Source organism: Rhinatrema bivittatum, chromosome 2, assembly GCF_901001135.1.
Source record: "Rhinatrema bivittatum chromosome 2, aRhiBiv1.1, whole genome shotgun sequence".
Taxonomy (NCBI): Eukaryota; Metazoa; Chordata; class Amphibia; order Gymnophiona; family Rhinatrematidae; genus Rhinatrema; species Rhinatrema bivittatum.
In genome coordinates, this window is record NC_042616.1 from 103,840,050 (window position 1) to 103,866,381 (window position 26,332).

General features: G+C 44.4%; 1 protein-coding gene across 3 annotated transcripts in view; it reads right to left on the minus strand.

Annotated features, from left to right (window-relative positions):
* NCAPG2 (non-SMC condensin II complex subunit G2) overlaps positions 1 to 26,332 on the minus strand; it is a 327,980-nt gene that overhangs the window by 268,337 nt on the left and 33,311 nt on the right. The window contains exons 1-3 of one of the 3 annotated variants that reach the window (XM_029588507.1): positions 18,563 to 18,697; positions 17,436 to 17,621; positions 988 to 1,102 (exon numbers count right to left, since the gene is read on the minus strand). In XM_029588507.1, the coding sequence (XP_029444367.1) occupies positions 988 to 1,102; positions 17,436 to 17,462 (142 nt within the window). In that variant the 5' untranslated portion in view covers positions 17,463 to 17,621; positions 18,563 to 18,697. Of the gene's footprint in view, positions 1 to 987; positions 1,103 to 17,435; positions 17,622 to 18,562; positions 18,698 to 26,332 lie in introns of those variants that run through there. The other 2 variants (XM_029588506.1, XM_029588508.1) reach the window with 2 other exon arrangements.

Below are 26,332 nucleotides of genomic sequence, written 5' to 3' on the forward strand. Positions count from 1 at the left end.
AAATTTTCTGATCTGGGGAGTGGACCGAAATGGCCCTCCCCAGACCCGAAAACAAAATGGGGAGAAAAAAAAAACCTATGCACTCCCATAATTTGCTCCATAAGACGCCCAGACGCAGAGCCGGTTTAGCACAATTTTTTTTTTTTTTTAAATTTTCCCCCTCTGAATCCTAGGTGCGTCTTATGGTCAGGTGCGTCTTATGGAGCGAAAAATACGGTAACTTAAAATATACATGCTAACAAACTCACCAGCTCAACAATCTTCCAGAATTTTTTTTATTTTCTAGTGAATTTAGTGTTTTGTTAAGGTGCCAGAGTAATAACACAGAAAATTAATGCCCTCCATTTTATCCACAGGACAGGTATAGCACAGATTGTGTCAATTCATGTTCCCCATAGCGCTTTGCCAATGTCTCTCAACCCTATTTCAAAATACACCTCTATAGATGAGAAGATAATTAAGGCTCTAGCCCTGTGCAATCTTTTTCCCCTCTGATGAAACTGCCAACAGTAGGGCCAATACAGACCAAATTGTGGTGGTGTCTTTCAGTGATGTGAACAGGACAAAGAAACCCAGCTGATTTCACACAGGCCACTAAATAGCTCGCATATGATAAAGACTTGATTACTATCAACCTGAGCCAGAATGGACAGAGGACTTAGGTAAAAGTTCCTATACTCCTTTACCAATTGCCTTTGATCCATGCAGTCCCTGTTTTAGTAATGCACAAATATATCTTCCAGTTCAATATTAAATTTGACATTTTTAATCAACCTTAACAGTTGATATTCTTCCTACATATGTTGCACCAATGATGCAGTTAGTTCACTCCACTTTCCCAATCAGTATGACAAATTCTAAAATATTGTACTAACACCATTTACCCCATAAAATCTCGTGTGACATTTTCTGTTAGCTGTGAAAACAGTAATTTGCTGCAACTACATTCATGAGCTTGTGGTTTATTTCTTAATTCATATCACCCACCATTTAATATGACAGCACTTTCCTGGAGAGCTTCATAACTCACATTTTCATCTACTACAGGTATGGAAGCAGTGACCACAGTTGTTACTCCATCGATAATGGCTACGACTTGTCTCTGGATGTAGGAAAAAAACAATATGCAATAAATCCAAATATTCTGGCTATAAAACATAAAAGCTATAAAATGTATTTCCTTTTTACTCTGACCTCTGCAATCTATGATTTCTTTTACAATAGTTTATTGCCAAGAGCAAACATTTAAAAAACCTGGTGTATTTTTGGAAAGCAAGAAATGCCCAAGAAAAATATAAATTAAGCACGACATATTCAGTGAAAAAGCTACATACAATAAATAAGCAAGAGTGCTCACCTGTAAGCAGGGTTCTCTGTAGGCAGTAAGACAATTAGCCATAACACATGGGTGATGTCATGCAATGACACAGACACTGACACAGCTCTCAGAGCTCAATAAAGACTATACTAAGTATGCATGGGAGAAACCCGCAGCCTTGTGACTACTCAGGTTGTTCCATAGCTTAAGCTTTAGTAAGGCAGTCAATTCTCCAGGGAGGCAGGCAGGCATTAAGAATGGCTAATTCATCCTATCTGTGGAGAACCCTGTTAACAAGTGAGCAAATGCTTTCACCATCGAAAAACCAGCATAAATTAGCTGTAATCTGTGGGGAGTCCCAAGCTGAGGGTTATATAGCAGAGCAAATAGTTAAAGATAACTCCACCCCCACCTAGTAGAAAATGGACTACTGGGTGAACAGGCTGCGCAGAACTGCTTGTCAAAAAGGTTATTGTCTCCACAGGACATGATATCCAGACAGCAAGACACGAAGGTGTGAACAGATTAACAAATAGCTTTGCAAATGTTTTCAATAGAAGTGGCCCTGAGATGAACCACTGAAGCTGTTATTGCTCTTACTTAATGAGCCATGATGGTCTGCAATCTGTAAATCAGGCACATTACAACAGTACATGAAAGAGTCCATTAGCCCTTCCCAATCTATTGGGACCAAAGGACACGAACAGTTGAGAAGCCTGATGGTGAGATTGAGTCTTCTTTAGTTAATACACTAGGACTCTCTCTAGTCCAAAGAGTGTAGAGCCTCTCCCCTTTGTGTGCATGTGGTCTGAGAGCTGTGTCAGTGTCATTGCATGACATCACCCATGTGTTATGGCTAATTGTCTTACTGCCTACAGAGAACCCTGCTTACAGGTGAGCACTCTTGCTTTATTTATTGTATGTAGCTTTTTCACTGAATATGTCGTGCTTAATTTATATTTTTCTGAGACTGTGGGTAAGAGTATGGGGCAAGAGGGTGGCTTGCTTGTTGCAGCGGTTGCTACCCCCAATTGAGCTGGATGTCACTTGGATGCAGATTCAAAGCTGCTCTCTAAATTGGGTGGAGGGGAATTAGGGCTGGAGGGTACTGGAAGCCAATAGTAACAGGTGGGAGAGAGAAAAAGGGAAAAAAAATGGATAAAGTGCGTAGCTTGCTGGGCAGACTGGATGGGCCATTTGGTCTTCTTCTGCCATCATTTCTGTTTCTATGTTTCTATGATAACATAAAAACATGCCATACTGGTCAGACCAAGAGTCCATCAAGCCCAGCATCCTGTCTCCAGCAGTGGCCAATCCAGGCCATATGAACCTGGCAAGTACCCAAAAACTAAGTTTATCCCATGTTACTGCTGCTAGTAATAGTGGCTATTTTCTAAGTCAACTTAATTAATAGCAAGTAATGGACTTCTTCTCCAAGAATTTATCCAATCCTTTTTCAAACCCAACTACACTAACTGCACTAACCACATCCCCTGGCAACAAATTCCAGAGTTTAATTGAGCATGGAGTGAAAAAGAACTTTCTCCGATTAGTTTTAAATGTGCCACATGCTAACTTCATGGAGTGTCCCCTACTCCTTCTATTATCCAAAAGAGTAAATAACCAATTCACATTTACTTGCCCTGGAAAAGCTGGTCAAAAATCCAAGAGACTGGAGGAACTGGATGATGCACTCAAGTGACTCCAGAACTCCTGGTGGGACACAGAAGGCCTGACACAAGCCAATTATCTAGGTAAAGAAAAACACAGATACCCACCAACAAATATGTGCCACCTCTAGGAACTTTGTAAATACTCACGGGACTTCAGATAGGCCAAAAAGGAACACTCTGTACTTCCTTCACCACAAACCTGAGGAACTTCCTGTGTGCAAGGTGAATATGGATATGTGCATATGCATGCTTGAGATCCCAGGCGCACAGCCAATATCCCAGTTGAATAAAGTGCACAATTGTCTGACGCGAGTTCATCTTGAACTTCTCCCATACCAACAGTTTGTTCAGACCTCAAATTCAGAATCACATTCAATCCTCCTTTTTGGGTTTAAGGAAAAAACTGGAATAGAAATTTCAGCCATACTCCTGGAAAGGAACCAGCTTGATTGATCTCTTAAGGAAGGACACTTTTTCCACATGAAGCTGTGCCGACTGAAATTGGAGAAATTAACTTACTTGATAATTTCATTTTCCTTAGTGTAGACCAGTGGGTCTCAACCCTGTCCTGGGGACCCCCCCAGCTAGTCGGGTTTTCAAGATATCCACAATGAATATGCATGAGACAAAATTTGCATGTACTGTCTCCATAACATGCAAATTTTCTCTCATGCATATTCATTGTGGATATCTTGAAAACCCGACTAGCTGGGGGGGTCCCCAGAACAGGGTTGAGAACCACTGGTGTAGACAGATGGACTCAGGACCAATGGGTATAGTGTGCTCCTAATAGCAGTTGGAGATGGAGACAGATTTCAGTCTGACGTCAGCCCTAGTACATATACCCCTGCAGGAAGCTCTGCTCTTCAGTATTCTCCTCGAAAAGCAATTGTGGATATATGTGTGTCTGAATAACTTGAATAACTTGGTTAACGTGATTAACCTGAACTGGTTGATGTGGTTATCCCTGGAGACAGCCAGTGCACTCAACCAAGAAACACAGACACCCGGTAGGTATGGGTGTCTTAGAGGGAAGCTTGGCTTACCCGTGTTTGTCTTGCTCTTGGGGATTGTCACCAGAGGTTTCCATGTTTGTCGGCAGGATGCCGAGTCCATCTGTCTCCACTAAGGAAAACGAAATTATCAGGTAAGTAATTTCTCCATTTCTTAGCATGTAGCAGATGGACACAGGACCAATGAGATGTACAAAAGCTACTCCCGAACCGGATGGGAGGCTGCCCATGGCCCACTTAGTACTGCCCTTGCAAATGCGGTGTCCTCCTGAGCCTGAACATCCAGGCGGTAGAACCTGGAGAAGGTGTGAATGGAGGACCATGTCACTGCCCGATAGATCTTGGCGGGTGACAGCATTTTGGTTTCCGCCCATGACACTGCCTGGGCTATACTCCACCTCTTGACTTATAGAGGTGGAGGCTTGCTTCCCTCTACGTAGGCCGCCTTGATAAACTTCTTTGATCCAGCGGGCTATGGTTGCCCGTGAGGCCGCTTCCCCCTTGTTTCTTCCCGCTTTGAAGGGCAACTAGGTGGTCCGTCTTTCGTACGGATTCCGACCTTTCCAGGTATCAGACTAGGAGTCTGCAGACGTTAAGATGGCGAAGGCGGCGAGATTCTTCAGAGTCCTTATATTCTTCTGGCGATGGCAGCGAGATGGTTTGGTTTAGATGGAAGTGAGAAACCACTTTTGTGAGAAAGGAGGGGATCGTGGGTAGCTGACTGGATCCCGGTGTGAATCTGAGGAATGATTCTCGACAGGACAGTGCTTCAAGCTCGGAGATGCGGACGGGCCGAACAGACTGCCACTAGGAATGCAGTCTTCAATGTTAGTAGTCTGAGGGACAGGCCGCGGGTGGGTCTGAAGGAGGTTCCTGCTAGGAAGTCTAGGACTAGATTGAGATTCCATAAAGGTACCGGCCACTTCAGGGGTGGTCGGATCTGTTTGACCCCTTTCAGGAAGCGGGAGACGTCCGGGTGAAAGGCTAGGCTGCCGCCCTCCACCTTGGCTCTGTAGCAGGCCAATGCGGCCACCTGCACCTTTATGGAGTTGAGAGACAACCCCTTCTGTAAGCCGTTCTGCAGGAATTCCAGAATCGTGGGCATTTTGGCTGTTCGCGGGAGGATGTCGCTGTCTTCACACCAGGCTTCGAATATTCTCCATATTCGTATGTAGGTTAGAGATGTGGAAACTTGTGTGCTCGGAGCAGTGTGTCAATCACCACCCCCGAGTATCCGTTCTTCTTCAGGCGTGTCCTCTCAATGGCCAGACCGTAAGAGAGAATGAAGTTGGGTCTTCGTGGAGGATTGGGCCTTGTTGGAACAGATCCCGGTGTGGAGGTAGAGGGAGAGGACTCACTGTCAGTAGTCTTAGCATGTCTGCGTACCACGGCCTTCTTGGCCGGGGCCACTAGAAGTACTGGCCCCCTGTGGTGTTCCAGCTTGCTGATGAACCCGCCCAGTAGCGGCCGTAGAGAAGGCGTATAGCAGGATTTACTGTGGCCAGGCCTGGACGAGGGCATTGATCCCTTGGAATTGTGGTTCCCGTCTGCGACTGAAGAAGTTGGGAACTTGGGCGTTGGACCGGGTTGCCAGGAGGTCCATGGCTGGTGTTCCCCAGCGGTTTACTATCAACTGGAAGGCTGTGGCAGACAACCTCCATTCTCCTGGGTCTAGACTTTCTCTGCTGAGGTAATCCACAGTGACGTTGTCTTTTCCCGCGATGTGGGCGGCTGAGATCTCTTGTAGGTTTGATTCAGCTCACGCCATTAGGGGGTCTATTTCCAGGGACACCTATTGGCTTCTGGTTCCTCCATGGCAGTTGATGTAGGCAACTGTTGTGGCATTGTCCGACATGACTGACCGATTCGCTCCGGAGTCTGTGATTGAAGCGTAGGCAGGCTAGCCTGACTACCCGTGCTTCCAGTCGGTTGATGTTCCATCCAGACTCTTCCTTGTCCCATTGCCCCTGGGCGGTCAGTTCTTGGCAGTGGGCTCCCCACCCTCGTAGGCTCACATCCATGGCGAGCAGGATCCAGGTCGGTGGGGATAATCTTACTCCCTTGCTCAGATGGTCTTCTTGTAGCCACCATTGTAGCTGGGTTCGAACTTCCTCCGGGAGCTGGAGGCGAACGGAGTAGCTCTGGGACATCGGATTCCATCGTGACAGAAGGGAAGGCTATGGGGGGGGGGGGGGCATGTGAGTTCTTGCCATTGGAACCACTTCCAGTGTGGATGTCATGAGATTGAGGACTTGGAGGTAGTCCCACACCTTGGGGTGAAGACTGCTTAACAGTCTTAACTGCTTAACAGGTTTCGAAATTGAAACATCAGTTTTGTTCTTGTAGGAATCAGAATGACCTTGTCTGGGGTTGAACCAGACTCCCAAGTATTCCAGAGATTGGGAGGGCTGCAGACAGCTGTTTGTGTTGACCACCCACCCGAAGTTCTCCAGTAGAGTTTTGACTCTGGTGGTCACCTGATGACTTTCCTCTGGCGATTTTGCCCTGATCAGCCAATCATCCAGATATGGGTGTACGAAGATTCCTTCTTTCCTCAATGTCGTCACCACTACAACCATGATTTTGGTGAACGTTCGGGGTGCTGTGGCTAGCCCTAAGGGTAGTGCCCGGAACTGGTAGTGGTGGTCCAGGATCACGAAACGTAAAAAGCCCTGATGCTCGTGGTGGACCAAGACGTGCAGGTAGGCCTCAGACAGATCCAGGGATGTGAGAAATTCTCCCGGCTGTATTGCCTTTATGACAGAGTGTACGGTTTCCATGCAGAAGCAAGGTACCCTCAGGTGGCGGTTGACGGACTTGAGGTCCAGGATGGGCCGGAATGTACCCTCTTTCTTGGGAACGATAAAATAGATGGAATAGTGCCCAGTATTTTGTTGATGCATGGGCACCGGCGTTATGGCCTTTAAGTCGAGCAATTTGGTTAGTGTGGTTTCCACTGCCATCCTCTTGGAAGGGTTGTGGCAGGGAGATTTTACAAATTTGTCCAGAGGAATGTTGTGGAAGTCCAGATAAAATCCCTCTTAAATGATGGTTAGGACCCACTTGTCCGAAGTTATCTCGACCCATCTTTGGTAGAATAGAGCCAGTCTGCCCCCCTAGGGGATACGCCAAACTCATGGTGCTTAGAAGACAAATCACTGCTAACAACTGCCAACTTTCGATCAGTACTGCAAGCATTGATTTTTGCAAGCACTGATTACTGTAACACCCTCCTACTAGGTCTACTATACACTTCGCTAAGACCACTACAAATATTACAAAACACAGCTGCTAGAATCTTGACTGGCAAAAGAGATCACATCACAGAAACGCTGGCAGAGTTACACTGGCTACCCATTGAACAAAGAATTCAGTACAAAACACTATGCACCATACATAAATTAATACATAATGAAAAAGCAGATTGGCTGAACACAGCCCTTCGCGTACATGTCCCGAACAGAAACCTGAGATCTGCCAACAAAGCACTTCCTTGTATTCCATCAATCAAAACAGCAAGTAAGAGAAAGAGCACTATCATTGGCAGGACCCATACTATGGAACGCCATGCCCTTGGAGTTAAGATTACAAAGTAACAACAAAACCTTTAGAAAAAATTTAAAAACCTGGCTCTTTAAACAAGCTTATCAAAAAGAGAAAGGAGAATAATATTTGATATTTTAGTTTAAGTTTCATAGAAACATAGAAATGACGGCAGAAGACCAATCGGCCCATCCAGTCTGCCCAGCAAGCTTCACACTTTTTTTCTCATACTTATCTGTTTCTGTTTCTCTTAGCTCTTAGTAACCTTAGATTCTATTTCACTTTCACCCCCACCATTAATGTAGAGAGCAGTGATGGAGCTGCATCCAAGTGAAATATCAAGCTTGATTAGTTGGGTAAGTGGCAGCATAGCTCTCTGCCGTTGAAGCAGAGAGTAAAATATGCTGGATATGCGTGAAGTATTAGTTTTTCTTCTCCCCTGCCATTGAAGCAGAGAGCTATGCTGGATATGCATTGAAAGTGAATTATGCCTTGAAGGTCACATTAACTATCAACAAATATTGAATAAGCCTAATAATTGGTAATACCTATAAGCCCATTAACCCACCCCTGTTTTTGGGTTTTTTTTTAATTTGGAGATGGCAGCCCTCCATCCTTCCACTCCGTGAAGGTGGAACACCAACAACTGGCCACTGGCATCCCGCTCCGTGAATGCCTCTGTGGCTACTGCCGCTCTGTGCAGTGTTTTGCTGCCTCTTTATACGCGTCCTCTAGACCTGATGGATCCACAGTGTTTATCCCACACCCCTTTGAAGTCCTTCACAGTTTTGGACTTCACCACTTCCTCCGGAAGGGCATTCCAGGCATCCACCACTCTCTCCGTGAAGAAATACTTCCTGACATTGGTTCTTAGTCTTCTTCCTTGCAGCTTCAGCTCGTGACCTCTGGTTCTGCTGATTTTTTTCTGACGGAAAAGGTTTGTCGTTGTCTTTGGATCGTTAAAGTTTTTCAAGTATCTGAAAATCTGAATCATATCACCCCTGCTCCTCCTTTTCTCCAGGGTGTACATATTTAGATTCTTCAATCTCTCCTCGTATGACATCCGATGAAGACCCTCCACCTTTCAGGTCGCCCTTCTCTGTACCGCTTCAATCTTGTCTCTGTCTCTTTGTAGATACGGTCTCCAGAACTGAACACAGTACTCCAGGTGAGGCCTCACCAAGAACCTGTACTCGATATTCCTCTCTCTATGCAGCCCAGCATTCTTCTGGCTTTTGCTATCGCCTTGTCGCATTGTTTCACAGACTTCATATCATTAGACACTATAACCCCAAGGTCTCTCTCCTGCTCCGTGCACATCAGCCTCCCCCCCCCCCCCCCCCTCCATCGAATACAGTTCATTCGGATTTCCACTCCCCATATGCATGACTTTGCACTTCTTGGCATTGAATCTCAGCTGCCATATCTTAGACCACTCTTCCAGTTTCCTTAAATCCCGTCTCATTCTCTCCACTCCTTCTGGCGTGTCCACTCTGTTGCAGATCTTAGTGTCATCCGCAAAAAGACAAACCTTACCTTCTATCCCGTCCGCAATGTCGCTCACAAAGATATTGAACAGGACTGGTCCCAACACCGATCCTTGCGGTACACCACTTAAAACCGCTCTCTCTTCAGAGAAAGTTCCATTTACCATCACACATTGTCTTCTGTCCGTCAACCAGTTTGCAATCCAGGTCACCACCTCAGCACTCACTCCTAAGCTTCTCGTTTTATTCACCAGTCTCCTGTGCGGAACCATATCAAAAGCTTTGCTGAAATCCAAGTAGATGACATTGAGCGCTCTTCCTCGATCTAATTCCTTGGTTACCCAGTCAAAAAAGTCAATCAAATTTGTCTGACAGGATCTTCCCCTGGTGAATCCATGCTGCCTCTGGTCCATCAATTCTCCGGACTGTAGATAGTTCACTATTCTCTCTCAACAGTGACTCCATTACTTTTCCCACCACCGAAGTGAGGCTAACCGGTCTGTAGTTACCAGCCTCCTCTCTGTTCCCACTCTTGTGAAGCGGGACCACCACCGCTCTTCTCCAATCACTCGGCACCACTCCCATTTCTAGGGATCTATTGAACAGGTCACACAGCGGACCCGCCAGCACATCTCTGAGCTCCCTCAGTATCCTTGGATGAATCCCATCAGGCCCCATAGCTTTGTCCACTTTCAGATTCTTTAGCTCTTCCCATACATTTTCTACTGTAAAAGGATTTTCATCTATTCCACTTCCCTCCAGTTTCTTGTTGTGTAGAGATGGTCCTTCTCCAGGGGCTTCTTTAGTGAACACAGAGCTGAAGTATTAGTTTAATATTTCTGCCATTTCTTCATCTCTCTCCACACATTGATCATTTCCACCTTTCAATTTCACTATACCACTTTGGACTTCTCTTTTTGCTGATGTATCTGAAAAATGTTTTGTCACCATTTTTTATCTCCTTGGCAATCCTCTCTTCCGCTTGACTTTTTGCCAACTTGATTAATTTCTTTGTCTCCCTCAGTTGAATCAAATATTCTTCTTTGTGCTCCTCCCTTTGGGATCTTTTATATTTCTTGAATGCCGTTCTTTTAGCTTTAATTTTGTCAGCCACCTCCTTTGAGAACCAGATAGGTTTCAATTTTCTTTTGCTTTTCTTTACATTTCTAACATATAGAGTAGTTGCCTTGGTGATTGCTCCTTTTAGATTGGTCCACTGCTGATCCACATCTCTCTCGTTCTCCCATCCTTTTAGTTCTTCCTCTAGGTACTTCCCCATTTCCTCAAAGTCCGTGTTTTTGAACTGTAAAACTCGGGTCTTTGTGGTTCTTTTCCATATTCTTTTAGTGATATTAAACCATACCGTTTGATGATCACTGGTGCTGAGGTGGGCGCCCACCTGGACATCAGAGACATTATCTCCATTAGAGAGCACTAAGTCGAGTATAGTTCCTTCTCTCGTGGGTTCCAATACCATTTGTTTGAACAAAGTTACTTGCATGGCATCCACTATTGCTCTACTATTTTTAGATTCTGCAGATGGGATTTTCCAGTCTACATCTGGCATATTAAAGTCACCAACGATCACCACTTCTCCCTTCTTACCTATCTTGTGGATGTCTTCAACCAGATCTCTGTCCAGCTCTTCCTTTTGGTTTGGAGGCCTGTAAACCACTCCAATATAAATGGACGCTCAGTCATCTTTTTTTAGGTCGACCCATAGTGCTTCTTCCTTGCCCCAACTTCCTTGCAGCTCAGATGCTTGGATATTGTTTCTGACATAAAAGAGCCACACCTCCCCCTTTTCTATCCACTCTGTCCTTCCTTAACAAGTTATAGCCTGGTATTGCTGTATCCCAAACATGAGATTCTGTGAACCATGTCTCTGTGATAGCAACAATGTCCAATTCTGCCTCCGTCATTAGGGCCTGCAGATCTGGGATTTTATTTCCCAAACTATGAGCATTTGTGGTCATAGCTTTCCAGGTACTCTCCAAGGTTATTGCTTTTCCTGGACTCCTTATGAGACTTTAGTTGAGATTTGTTATTCACTTCACTCTTTCCTTTTGCAGTTGTGCCACTGATGACAGAGTTATCCATCTCAATTAGCTTTTTCTTTTGGTTATGGATCTTGAAATTCTGCATGCATTGGATTTTTTCTCCCTTTTCTGGTAACACTTCAATGTTTTTCTCAAGAACTTCTTCAGTTTTTAATATAGAGAAGGCTTTTTGTTCTTTTTGCATTTGGTACAGTGTGTGTCTCCTCATCACAGGTCTAATTCTACCAGAGCCCACTGTAATCCTGGTTTTTAATGAATTCCTTAATGACCTGTTTGAGTTGGGGGGTATACTTGTTGGCTGCCCATCTGTCAAGAATGGGTGACTGTGGGTCACATGTGTTATCCTACCTGAGTCTAATGAATCTTTTTCTTGACTCCTGGTTTTTCTGTGGTATTGGGGAATTATTTTCTGAGTAATGCAATGTGGGTGTAATTCTTGTAATTGAAGCTAATTGAGCTTTAACCTCAGTCAGCTCCTTTTTCAAGGAAGAGAGTTGTGCACAAATTGGGCAAGCTATAAGTTTCCAGATGCTTTCCCTGAGATTAAAGGCTCCACAGCAGTTACATTGGATAGTCCTCATTTTGGTAAATGTTTTGATTGTTAACAGTAAAGGAAATACCAATTTACTAATTTATCTTGCTGCTAATGTTAAGTTAGGCAGTCTTTATTAGAAAACAAACCCCAGGGGTGGGAGGGAGTCAAACAGTTTAACCTGGGTAAAGCAGGGCACTTCCTGGAACTTTAATAGTCCTTTATCTATTAAATGATCCCTCAGCACTTATGTGCCAATATTAAACAGATTATTAAAGACAGCTCTACAATAAGAGAAATGCAGGTATACTGAATCTTAAAGCAAACAAATTAGCAAAGAACCAGACCAATAATATACTCCAGCCTATGCACTGGCCACAATGGCTCTCCTGCTTCTCTAAGTTTACCTCCCCCAAGGTCTGAGACACACCCAATCCAGTTGGATCAGGTCTCTTCTAGAAGTTTGTCTGTCCTTTTTTGTCAATTTTTTTAAAACAGTCTTTATGCCCCAATATTAAGATTTAAACAGATTATTTGTGCCAGCTAACTGCAAAAGATCAATAGATTTAAAGCTGGAGTGTTTTGTTTTTTTTTCTTAACTCTATAGCAGAGCAACCAAACAGCAAATTAATTTACTAGAATAATATCTTACTATAAAGAAATGAAAACACAGACAGGAATTATTCACAGAAGCCTTCTACAAAACTTGTAAGTAATAAGCAAGAATACTTAGCCACAATGCAAATTCAGTTCCACAAAGAGAAATCAGCTCCAGCCTGTGCACTGGCAACAATGGCTCTCCTGCTTCTTTAAGTTTACCTCCCCCAAGGTCTGAGACACACCCAATTCAGTTGGATCAGGTCTCTTCTAGAAGTTTGTCTGTCCTTTTTTGTCAATTTTTTTAAAACAGTATTTATGCCCCAATATTAAGATTTAAACAGATTATTTGTACTTTCCACTATTTTTCCTGGCACTGAAGTCAGGCTAACCGGTCTGTAGTTTCCCGGATCACCCCTGGAGCACTTTTAAAATATTGGGGTTACATTAGCTATCCTCCAGTCTGCAGGTACAATGGATGATTTTATTGATAGGTTACAAACTTTTACTAATAGGTCTGAAATTTCATTTTTTAGTTCTTTCAGAACTCTATGGTGTATACCATCCGGTCCAGGTGATTTACTACTCTTCAGTTTGTCAATCAGGTTTACCACATCTTCTAGGTTCACCGTGATTTGATTCAGTCCATCTGAATCATTGCCCATGAAAACCTTCCCTGATACGGGTATCTCCCCAACATCCTCTTCAGTAAACACCGAAGCAAAGAAATAATTTAATCTTTCCACGATGGCCTTATCTTCTCTAAGTGCCCCTTTAACCCCTCGATCATCTAACAGTCCAACTGACTCCCTCACAGGCTTTCTGCTTCGGATATATTTTAAAAAGTTTTTACTGTGAGTTTTTGCCTCTACGGCCCACTTCTTTTCAAATTCTCTCTTAGCCTGTCTTATCAATGTCTTACATTAAACTTGCCAACGTTTATGCTTTATCCTATTTTCTTCTGTTGGATCCTTCTTCCAATTTTTGAATGAAGATCTTTTGGCTAAAATAGCTTCTTTCACCTCCCCTTTTAACCATGCCGGTAATCGTTTTGCCTTCTTTCCTCCTTTCAATCAGCTGTTGAATGGCTTGAAGCAAAGGGAAATGGCAGGAGGCCTGACGGAGTCCCTCGAGGAGAGGTTAGTCTTCGGTTCCCCTGTGGCACTCGTGCCTGGGATAGCGAGCCACAAGGTCTATAGTTCGTCTTTAGCGAAGAACCGCCTCATGGTTCGGTAAGGTTCCGTTCCTGGATGGATTTCCCCTTCCTCCAAGGAGTCTTGATCCTCGCCCAAAGTGTCCGTGTCCCCAATGTTAGGGCTTTAAGGCGGGAGGGGCACTTCTCTGGGTTTAGAGGGTCCCGGGATGTTAGGGTCCTCTAGGGGAGGCTGTGGTTGTTTCATTGGGGCGCTGGTTACATGTGGACAACGGTATGTAGGCCTCTGAAGAATTCTACCCAGGACAAAGATGCTGGGTCTAAATTGAGAGGCACTGCGCCCCCGGGAGCCCCGTTTGAGGGAGGCTTCCGCTGGGAGTAGCCAGATCCGGTGTACTGTCAGTGGATCCAGATCCCAGTGCCGGCTGGAGAGGACCTTGGCCTGGTTCACCCAGAGCCTCCTCGCACTGTAGACACAGGGCCGTGCTGCGCAGCTCTGATGTGGCATGCTGGGCAAAGGCCCTGAGTTTCTTGTCCGGTGGTGCCATGGTTTGTGTGCGTAGGATTGCAGAAAACTCCGGTTTGTGCGTTCAAGTGTACGACGGGAGGCTTAGATATGCGCTCCGGTTGCGCCCAAGTTGTGCGTGTAGGTCGGATGCACGCTCAATAAGATGCGCGTGCCGCTGTGCACACGGGGTTTACTTATGCGCTCAGCACAGATGAGCGTGTGGCTGCACGCCCTGCGCCCTTGTGCACGGCACTTATGTGCGCGCCGTGTGCGCACAAGTGATTTTGTGCGTAAGGCTCGCCTCTATGCACACGGATCGAATCGGCGGACAGGGCGGCGATCAAATGAAAATGGCGATGGCGACCATGTGAGCAATATGGGGACCACCTCGGAGGGTCTCCACGTGGGAGGCTCCTCGTGTTGGACCGGGGTCTAGCCCGAATAGGGCTGATCAACCCGGTAGCACCGACACTGCCTGGCGATCTGTGTGGCTATTCGAGCGTCGGAGACCGGAAACTTTTAGGAAGTTTTCTACCTTAGCTTGTCTTGGAGTTTTCCAGTCTCGTTCCGGGCGGTCTCCAGCTGCGGGGGGGGGGGGGATACCTTCACCGCCGCGCTCGAAGTTGCACCCGCTGCCTCTCAGCTGCACCCGTTGCCGGGGGGGTAAGTCCATGCCACAAACCGGCTGCCAGACCGAGGCCTACCTCTGAGGGATCGCAGAAATCACCTCAGGAATTCTCAAATGGGGGAGGGACCTGTAGATATCACCGCAGGAGAGCAGGGCTCGTCTGTAGAGGTAAGATTTCTTCGGTTAGAATACTCTAACGCTGTGCAAGCATTGAAAGAGTCCCGAACTGCTATGGAGACGGAGGAATACCGAAGAGTAGAGCTTCCTGCAGGGGTGTATGTACTAGGGCTGACGTCAGATTGAAATCTGACTCCGTCTCCAACTGCTATCAGGAGCACACGCTAGGAAAATGTTTGACCTTCAATTCAGACCAACATCACTGGGGTGGTAGAATGTGAGAAATATTCAAATGATAACCACATTCCACAATTCTTAGGATGCCACCAGTTCCTGGTGATCTTTTGCCATTTCGGAAGGAAGAACTGGACCCCTCCCCACCCCCAATCGGGAGGGGAGGAGAAGTGGATGTCGTTTTCATCAAAACCTGGTTCCTAGTTTTGCTACGTCAGCTGCAAAGCCTTTGCTTGGTGCCTTCCCTATGACACCCTCTAGCAGGAATTTGCTGCAGGTGCAGAGTAGGTAGAGCCTAGTGACACTGCAAAGAACAGAAGGGGGGACCTCAAAGAATGGTCACTTAAAAAAGAAGTCACTCCCATCATAGGAGGCTGATCTCCTCCTCCAAACGACAATGACTGTATCGAGGCTTGATGCTCCTCGATTTGAGCCACTGTTTCCTTGAATATATCTTCAGATTGTCTCTGATACAGGACAGTTCCACAAGGCAGTCACACAGATCTTCATACTCTCTCAACCAAGAACCCGTGGACACAGTATTAAATGCTTTGTAGTCAGATCAGGTATTTCTCACATTCTTCCACAGCTCAAAATATAGCCCTGCTCAGAGTCTAGTGATCACATCAAGGACTTCAGCTTTCTTACACATTCATTAAGCTATCGAACTATGTACAGCTCATGCGCCATGATCCAGGCACTTAACACAGAATTCTGGAATACTTTCTTCCCAAACGTATCCAAGAGCTTTGGGTTTTTCCCCCAAGGGTATACTGGAATATTCCAGAGTTCATTTACTTTACTTAAGTGCTGACATCACAACCATGGAGTGGTACGGAAGTTGTTCTACTCCAAAACCATGGGCAGCCTGCACCCTGAACATCAAGAAGTTTATGGGCTACCAGAAGGCACAAGCTGTCCCGGGAGCAGGCTACACATAGCTGCAGGACCAGTCCACAGATGTGTACTACCGAATGGAGACAGAGAAATACAGAAAAGCTGAAGGCAGCACCAGACCCCTATAGAGAGAATGAAGTTAGTTTTGGGTTTTTTTTCTTTATCTCCATCTGCTGGCAGGGTAACATAACCCACTTGTTTGGACTGGTCTGGTCAATCAAAAAAAAAAAAACACACCCAACTTTTTTTTTTCTAAAAACAGCTACTCAGCCTGATGGGACTCCCCAGCTAAGCATGTGACTGTGAACTGCTTGCCCCTTTCACTCTTAGGCTTTACTACATTCTATTTTCATTTCATTCCGTTCCATATGATAGAAATAAAAGCAAACAAAATACAAGTTTAGAAAATTAAAACCAGAATGCAGTAAAGATCAATAATGAAAAGAGAAAGGAAAATGAGAGGCAAGAAGATTTGATTGTTACCACACTGAGCTGATGACAAGATAGGTCATGAAATGAAAAAGTACATACATTAAATAAATAAAAGACGACAAATGGAGAACCTAACAAATCTCTGTGAAAATGCTTATTTCTGAAAATAATTGTAGCATGTTCAACTTAAATGTGATTTATAGGAACCTGATTGGGTGAAACAGAAGCTTCTGTTCAATGCAGCACAATATTGCTCAAATGCACCTTGAAATCGGCCCTATTACAAGTGCACATGTACAGAAAGTCTTGTTTGATAACAGAGTTCTCTGCCCAATGGACATGCAGAAAATGTTTTGCTCTTTTTTTTTTGCACTTCTGTCTCTATCCTTCCCTTTTCACTACCATCTATATTTTAATTCATAGTGTCCATTGACTTATCTATCACTCTTTTCACCTTTCTTTCCCCTCTGATGTTTCTGTGTACAGTAATCTGTGTGACAAATTTGGGCAGCACTATGGAATGGATTGGAATTAAACTATTTGCATTTCAGAAAAAGAGTAAAAGCGTGGCCGTTTGCATTATAATTGGTGAGCTGGGTACTTCTTTATAGAAGTGTCTGGGATTATGTTGTTACTATTGGTCATACTCAACTATGTTGACTGTTCTGCTGGGATTTTGTCCTATTATATTTTATTTTTAGTTGTTGTTTTTTTTTATGTTTAATGATGTACACTGCTTTGACCAGGTCTGGTACCTATTTAGCGGTTTATAAGAATCCATAAATAGTCAGCAACCATTAAAGCAAAGCAGTTCTCACTTCTAATACTGTAAAGCTGTATCTGTCTCTCAGTATAGAGAAGACGATCCAACCTAAGGATGACAGATTTACATATAACTTACAAACACCTACTAGGCAAAGCAGTATTCTTTCAAGGCACTGCTCTGAATGACAGATACACCTTTTTAATCCCTGGATATAAGCCTAGAGAGATTGTAGCACCTGGCAGCTATGGTTGGGGGAACGAGATTTAATAAGCAGCCCAAAAGTTCATAGATATTGTTGCCTCTCTTGGAAAACCAGAAGCCCAAGAATTTCAAATTTCAAAAGCCCGAGAAAAAAAAAAAAAGTCAAAAATTAAAGCCAAAAATAGTTTTTGTATATTTCTTTCAATAGAAAGGGTGGTGGTAACTATTTAAAGAACAATCCTGGTTTACCTATTTAAAAGAGAATAAAAAGTTTACCAGAGCTGAAGGACTGTCTTCTTCCATCTGTTCACTATTATCTTCCACCCTGTGCCATTTTTCCACAGGATTCGCCAACAAGGTGTCTATTAATAATTTCTTTAATCTTTCCCATAATTCTTCTTTCTGTTTCCGTGGTAATTCCTGCAGCAATTCATTCAGATCAAAAGGGTTGGAACCATCTTTCTGCAAGATGATCAAAAAGCAAATTAGAAAGAAAAACCTCAGTGTAGGACACTGGGAAGAAAGCACCATAGAAGAAAACTTTTTTATTTATTGTTTATTGAGAGAATCACAGACAACTTATAGATAAAACATTGAACAATAAAATGACTAAACAGCCAACAAATGGCCCAACATCTGATCATTGAACAGTAAGCATATAGTTTAACTGATCAGAAGGAAAGTTAAAAATCCACCTCTTTCACAAACTTTGCCCTCCCCTTCCCCCCCCCTTTTTTTTCTTTTTTATTCATCCCCTTGTTTTTCCCACCGCCCCCTGAATCCCATCGCAAAATATCAGTCACGGATATGCGCTCCAAAAATTGCCCACCTGTGGGCCCCCAAAGCTTTCCCAGACCAATGGTAAGTATCTCTGAAAAACGCTATTACCTCATTAATCCCCCCTATTCCCCATAGATAAAGATATCATAAAGTCAAAATATGTCAAAATAAAAAAAATAAAAAATAAAAATGGGGCCTGTTTGGGTGCCAATGAGCTCCAGCTAGTCTTCCTGAACCTATACAGTCTCTCCCTTAGTTCCGCTGAACCCGGTCGAGGTACCGGCTTAAGGGAGACCATATTCTATTAAACTTAGCTACTGAGTCACACCGGAGTGCTGTGAACTTTTCCATATAGCCTATATGTCTCAATTTAACGTACAGCTGAGATAAACCTGGTGGGTCTACGGCCTTCCAATGTGCTGCAACCAACAGCCGAGCGGCAATCGCAATAATAATAAACATTTGATGTGGTTCGTCTTCTAGGGCTGGATAAGGAATCCCCAGAAGCCAGTAATTGGTCTGCAATAGTACTTTGACTCCCAAGACTGAGACTATCATGTATTGACACTGTGCCCAAAATTGTTGGATCTAGGGACACTGCCATCACATGTGCCAAAATGTACCTCAGTGTGAGCATTGCCACGAACAAAGGGGAGACTGGCCAGGTATCCTGCGTGCCACACGTGCCGGAGGGTAGTGCCACCGGTACAATAACTTATAACGATTTTCCATCATAGACGCAGACAGCGTACTGTCCCAACATCTGAAAGCAGGAAAACGTATTCTAATTGTTTTGTGAGACCCCCATATAGCAATATCTAAACCACTACTTATACAATCTCTTTCAATCCAGAGAATCTATGAAATATTTCCTAGAGTTGAGGAAAATATGTCTGTGAGCACAAACTGACTTTTTCCATCTTCGTATGTGCGTCATTTGCAGGATAAATATATTTCCAATTTATGCCTATAAATTCATTTTTAAAATGATTTGACAGCTGTTTAATACCAGCATGTTCTGAGATAAAAGCACTACTGAAAAGTCATGCATTCATTATTGCTTCCTGGTTTATATACACAAAATTCCAAAATTATTTTTAAAATAAAAATTGTAGTCTTCAATTGTTTAACTGTCGCTGTCAAGGCATTTCGTAACCTACTATATTTTAAGAGTGGAACAATGGGCTACATCAAAGAACACAGTCAATGGGAAAAGAATAGTGGGAAAGTATGGGGACGAGATAAAATTAATAAAGGCATTAGATAAACAGTGAAATTACTATTTACTTGATAATTTCCTTTCCTTTAGAACAGTCAGACCAGTCCATATATCTAGGTTATGCACATCTACCAGCAGATGGAGACAGATCAACAGGCTCGCTGATGTCACTTCTTATAAACTTCCACATTGACAGTCTGCCAGTATTTTCTGCAAAAACGAACTGTAGACAACTTTTAAACTAGAAACAACTTTAAATATATAATTTTTTGATTTGTGAGTTTCCAGAAGACCAAGGGATCAAAGAAACCAGAGGGAAGACAGAAAATAAGAACAGGGCAAGAGATGAAACCCATACTTACCCAAAAGAGGATAATTTGTTTGTAAGTCTGCCAATTGCTTCCCCTATCTAGCCCAGAAAAAAACTCCTGGAACAGAACAAGGCAAGAAAAGTAGCATTGAGAGGGAGCATGGACTGGAAAGGAAAGGCAATTATTAAGTAATAATTTCACCTCTCTCTCTCTCAAGCCAATCCATACAACTGGGATGTAGCAAAGCTATTTGAGCCCCTCACAATATAGCCAAGAGAAAAGAGAGGCTTCCTTCCTAACTTGGACATCCAAACAGAAGAGTCTGGAAAAGATATGCAATAACTACCAGATTGCCACCTTACAAATTTCTAATGGAGACACCGGCTGTAGCTCTGCCTATGAATTAGCCCACTCCCTCGGGGACTGAGCCCAAACCTGCTTCAGTAAGGGCACTTCAGCTTCTATATACGCTGCTGTGATTACTTCCTTAATCCAGCACGTCATCATAGCCCTAGATACTGCTTCACTTTTCTGTACACCATTGCACAGCACAAAGAAATGATCAAACCTTCAAAACTCAATCAGTAACCTTGAGATACTTCAAAAGATGCCACTGTATATCCAAAGGATGCAGACCTTCATACTCCTCTACATCCCTTTGCTTATCCAGCAACAGGACACAGACAGATTCATGTGAAAAATCAAAAATCACCTTTGAAAGAAAGGAGGGTACCATGTGATGCTGGACCCTATCCTGAATAAATCATTAGAAAAGGCTCCCTACAAGAAAAAGCCTGCAACTTCAATACCCTGCACTCCGAACAAACTGCCACAAGGAACACCAAATAAAATGTGAGCAAGTGCAGAGAAACACTCTTGTATGAAGCAAATCGAGAGCCTGCTAAACAAGACAGAGTCAGATCCCAAAGAGGAACTGGAATCTGGAGCAACAGCCAAATGTGCTTAACACCTAGCAAGAAATGAGACATATCAGGGTGACAGGGTAGAAGCCAACCCTGAATTTACATTATATCATGAAAGTGCCAACATCTGCACCTTCAAAATATTGAGGGCCAAATCCTAAGAAAGGCCCTTCTTCAGGAAATCCAAATCCTGTAAAACAAAGGCACAACCGAGCATGCACTGATACCTGGAACATTAATCCTCGCAAACCACCCACACAAGCCAAGGAAATGGAATATTTCCTGGCCTTCAAAAGCATGAAGACTAAGGCCGGCAAATAACCTCTCTTAACCAAACACACCATATCTAGGGCCAGATCGTAAGACAGAAATTGACTCAAGTCCTCATGAGACACAGGACCCTGGCAGAGCAAGTTTCCGAGAGACGTAAAGAGAAGAGCAACGTTGCATAACAGGAGAGAGAGATCCACATACTACAGCTGACGATGCCAATCGGTTACCAGAAAAACCAGGCCCGCAATCTTCTGAACCGCTCTGCCTATCATGGGCAACGGGGAAACACATAAGGCTTCTGCTCTCGACCATTTCTGCACTAAGGCTTCAATTCCTGTCACCCTGATATGTCTCATTTCTTGCGAGGTGTTAAGCACATTTGGCTGCCGCTCCAGATTCCAGTTCCTCTTTGGGATCTGAATCTGTCTTGTTTGGCAGGCTCTCGATCAGAAGCAGCATGGATTCTCCAAGGAAAGGTCCTGTCAGACAAATCTAATTGATTTCTTTGATTGGGTGACTAGAGAACTGGATCAGGGAAGACTGCTCGAAGTAATTTACTTGGATTTTAATAAATCCTTTGATACGGTCCCACATAGAAGACTCATCAACAAAATGAGTGAACTCCAAGATGATGGCGTGCATTACAAACTGGTTGATGGATAGAAGACAACGGGTGATGGTAAATGGAACCTACTCTGAAGAGAAAATGGTGTTAAGTGGAGTACCACAAGGATCGGTGTTGGGACCAATTCTGTTCAACATCTTTGTGAGCGACATTGCAGAAGGGATAGAAGGTAAAGTTAGTATCATCTGCAAATAGACAAAGATCTGCAACAGAGTGGACACACCAGAAGGAGTAGAGAGAATGAGACGAGATTTAAGGAAGCTGGAAGAGTGGTCGAAGATATGGCAGCTGGGATTCAATGCCAAGAAGTGCAGAGTTATGCATCTGGGATGTGGTAATCCGAAAGAACTGTATGTGCTGGGGGTGAAGGGCTGATGTGCACTAAGCAGGAGAGAGACTTTGGGGTGATGGTGTCTAACGACCTGAAGTAGACAAAGCAACGTGACACGGTGATAGCTAAAGCCAGAAGAATGCTAGGCTGCATAGAGGAATATCTAGTAAGAAAAGGGAAGTGATAATCCCCTTGTACAAGTCCTTGGGGAGGCCTCACCTGAAGTACTGTGTTCAGTTCTGAAGACTGTATCTCAAAGGGGACAGGATGGAGGCGGTCCAGAGAAGTGCAACCAAAATGGTGGTTGGTCTCCATCGAATGACTTGAGGAGAGGTTGAAGAACCTGAATATGTATACCCTGGAGGAGAGGAGGAGCAGGGGTAATAGCATACAGACCTTCAGATACTTGAAAGGTCTTAATGATCCATGGTCAGCATACATTTTCCATTGGAAACAGTTTAGTAGAACTAGGGGGGGGTCACGATTTGAAACCCCAGGAAGACGTAGAACCAATGTCAGGAAATATTTCTTCACGGAGAGGGTGGTGGATTCCTGGAATGCCCTTCCGGAGGAAGTGGTGAAGACTAAAACAGTGAAGGATTTCAAAGGGGCATGGGATAAACACTGTGAATCCCTAAAGGCAAGAGGATGGGGGAATGAATGAAAAGGCTTGGGGGTAACCTGCACAGAGTGGCAGTTAATACCCTTATCAAGAAACATGGAGTAATCTGCACAGAGCAGCATTTGCTGCCTTGGGAAGCTTGCTGGGCAGACTGGATGGACCATTTTGGTCTTTTTCTGCCATCATTAATGTTACATTATCGCTTATCACCATCAACTCCATAAATGGCAGACCCTATCTGGTGACAATGAGGTCAAAAGCCTTGTCAGAGAGACACCACTCTCCCAGATCCAGGACATGACGACAGATAACCGGCTCGTACTTTGTCCTCTGGCGCTATATGAGACACCAACAAGGCTTGAAGATGCTTTTCCACCCAAGGAAGATATATATCCATCTCCAAGGAGACCTATGGACTTCAGGTTCCCCCTTTACAGTTGATGTACACTATTACTATGGCATTATCAGATATCACTTTCACCGCCTTTGAGTATTCAAGGCATGAACTCAAAGAGTACCAGCTGAATCCCCCAAGCCTCCAGTCAAACCAGCTCACCTCTATGGAGGACCATCGATACTGTGCCATGGTTTCCTCAGTCAGCTCTCCACATGGACAGATCTGCATCTGTGGTTATCACTGTCTAGTCAGGTGGTATTAATTCCACCACCCCTGATCAAAAGTTCACCGATCCTCCACCAGTGAAGGCTCTGCGTGACCAACACTGGAAGAGTAGTTTCACATAGTAGTTCTGATACTATGGATTCCTTCAAGGCTTTCTGTAAAGGGCACATGTGCGCTCTTGCCCATGGAACTAAGTCTGAGATTGCCGCCATTGAACCCATGGTCTGAAGGTAAAGTCATATCAATGGAGCCCGAGCTGTCCTTCCAAATTCAGAATCCGCTGTTCTGGAAGATACTTTCATACATGCACTGGATGGGTGCGAGTGCCAAAATGCACCAGGTTCTGAGACAACTGCAAATTGCTCTTGGCCAGATTGATGACCCAATCTAGCTTCTGCAAAAACTGGATCACCCTCTGGAAGACCACTTGCCTCTCTTCAAAGGACTTTGTGTGGATCAACTAATCAATCAAGAATGGGTGGACTCTGATTCCTTCCTTCATAAGGCCACCGCCTCCATTAGCATTATCTTGGAGAAAATTCATGGAGCAGTAGCCAAACCGATGGGAAGCACCAGAAACTGAAAATGACGACAACACCACAAAGCAAAGATTCCACCAGTGCTCTTCATGGTTGGGAATGGGAAGATACACTTCCATTAAATCCAAAGAGGTGAGGAACTTCCCTTTCTGCACCGCCATGATCACTGATCACACAGTTTCCATTTTAAAGTGAATGACTTTCAAGAAATAGTCTACCCACATCAGTCTTTAAAGAGTGAACATCGTGGCTTTCTTCTTGGTAGACTGACAAGGGGAAACCATAAAAGCATCTGAAATTGGATGCTCGAACTCCAGGGCTTAACCATGTTGCACAATTTCAAGGACTCATCAATCCATTGTCAGTTGGGCCCACCTGTGAAACAGATAAGGTGTCCACCTCTCTCTGGCATCTGTGAATGGGCCAACAAGACCTCATTGTGATGATCTGGAAGATGCAGATCTGCAGAACCACCCTTACTATTCTTCTTGGAAAGAAAGGACTGGTACTGGGAAAACAAAATACACCTCTGGCCCTAAAACACCCATGTCTGTTGAAAAATCTTGGAGTCCTGTGATCAGCCCTGGAAGGCAAACAGATGGGAAAAAGATCTGCCCTTGTCCTCTGGCAGCCTGGGAAACTGAGTATTCCAGAATGTAGCCATCTTCTCTAACTCCTCTTCAAACAACAGCCACATCTTAAATGGCAGCTTAGTCAAATTGGACTTAGAAATATTGTCTGCTGACCAATGGCACAACCATAGTCGCAGACAGGCCACTATTATAGAGACCGCTCCTCTAGCAGCTGATTAGACCAAATCATAATCAGAGTCTACCAAAAAGGCAGAGCCCGCTCCAGGGAAGGAGAATCATCCCCCAACGTGGCTTACACTTCCCAAGCAAGGCAGAAACCAGAACACGCCACAATACAATAGCAGGCAGACTGAAGATTCATAGCTATTTTCTCAAAGGCCTGTTTAAGCATAGCTTCTATCTTCCTATCTTGCACATCCTTAATCACAGCACCTCCTCCCAAAGAGATGGCGGATTTTTTAGATATTAAACAGACCAAGGTGTCTACTCTGGGAAAACGGAGTTGATCCTTCACTTGAGGGTCCAGAGATTCAAACTGGCCAGAGTCTAGCCTCCTTACAAATTATCCTCCAGAAACTCCATTCCAAATCCATCAAGTCCTGCACCTCTTCAGAGAGGGAAGAAACATGAGACTTTCCGGAGACTGACCATTGAGTCCCCACCCCCGGGTCACCTTAGTCCTGCGTCCTCATCTATCTGCAATGTGCACATGAATTGTGAAATCAGGGCAGGTAACCTGTCCCTCTGAAAAAGCCGCAGCATGGTCCTAAGGGCTTCTCTTTCAGGAGGAATTTCCCGTTCCTCCAAAGCCTCCGGGACATCACCCGAGGGGGAAGGGGGGTGAGGGTAGAACCAAAAGCCATCCAGGGAATCCTGACAGGAAGGGATCCTCTCTCATTCCTTCAGTATCCAGTTCTTGATGAGCCCATTTCACCCCTCAAGAAGGCATTGGAGTCCAAGGAGCAGGAGCCTCACAAATCTTAGAGGTCTCAAAAAAAAAAAAAAAAAAATCTATCCAAGAAATGGAGAAGACATCTGCTCCCAGGCAGATGATCCATGCAAGACTGGGTGAAAGGAGTCACCCAGTTGTCAGGTGACAAAGGAAAAGGCCTATCCCCCTGCCCAGGGCCCCTCTCTCCAAACAGGCCATAGCAGTTACCCGTATGGAAGGGTGGAAGCTGATGCTGCTGACCCAGAGCCCCCAGCAGGCACAAATTCACTACTCACTACTCTTCAGGATGTAGAGCACTCTTCACCCAGACGCTGAGCACTTCCTGCCTGCATCAGCTGAAGACTGCAGGCAGAAAACAGCAGTGACTTCCTCCTGCACTGAGCAACAGGCACCATCTTAGGATGACCATGCAACTGTGAAAAAGCAACACAGCCATCATTAAATTCGCCCCAAAGTTCCCGAAACACCTTCTTTCCCCGAACACTGGCCCTGTAAATAATCACTCACCCGAGAGGCCTCCCCTTATGCTGTTTTGTGACACTGGCTGCCTATCCTAGAGTGCTTTTTTAAATTATTGTTCTATTAGAAACTGACATCCAAACAAAAAAAAACAAAAAAAAAACTTAGCCTTTCTTCTTTCAAGATTAGAAGGCACAAAAAGGGGGAGAGGGGGGATTAGCATGAAGGAAAGAAGAAGAACACAGAGCAAATCAGACCTTGCCCTCCTGGATGTCCTTCTCCAGACACCCTGTTCACTAGGGGGATAGGATTCTAAATTATCTGGGACTCCAAGCGCTTTAAACAGCAGCAGGGATTTGCTGAGCTGTAACCTTGCAAGCCCAATACCTAACTTCATGCATAATCCACAGAAAACAGTAATGGCGGTACACCATCTGCTGGAGATAGAGAATACTGGCAGTCTGGTGTCAGCATGGAGGTTATATAAGTGACATCAACGAGCCTGTTGATCACTGTCTCCATCTACTGATAGGTGTGCATAACCCAGTTGTACTGACTGGACAAAAGAGGAAACAGGAATTTCCCTTCCACCAGTTGCTTTTTTTTTTTTTTTTTTTTAATTATTATTAGCAGTTCCTATAATGGTCAGGACCAATAGATATTGGTTAGCAGGGAGTATAATAGACCAGCAGCATAACAAGGAAGCAACATCACTTCCTAGGTACGACCCGCCTCTTCTTTCTTCTCCCACTAATAGTTTGAAGTTGCCCTACTAACGAAGATGGCAGTGGCAGTACGGCTCTGCCCTTGAAGCCAGAAATAGCCTCTCTCACTCCTGTCACTGCAGCTTGATACAGCCGCAGCCACAGCTTAACAAACCCAACGTGATCAGGAATTAGCCTGTAACACACTGCAGACTGCGGG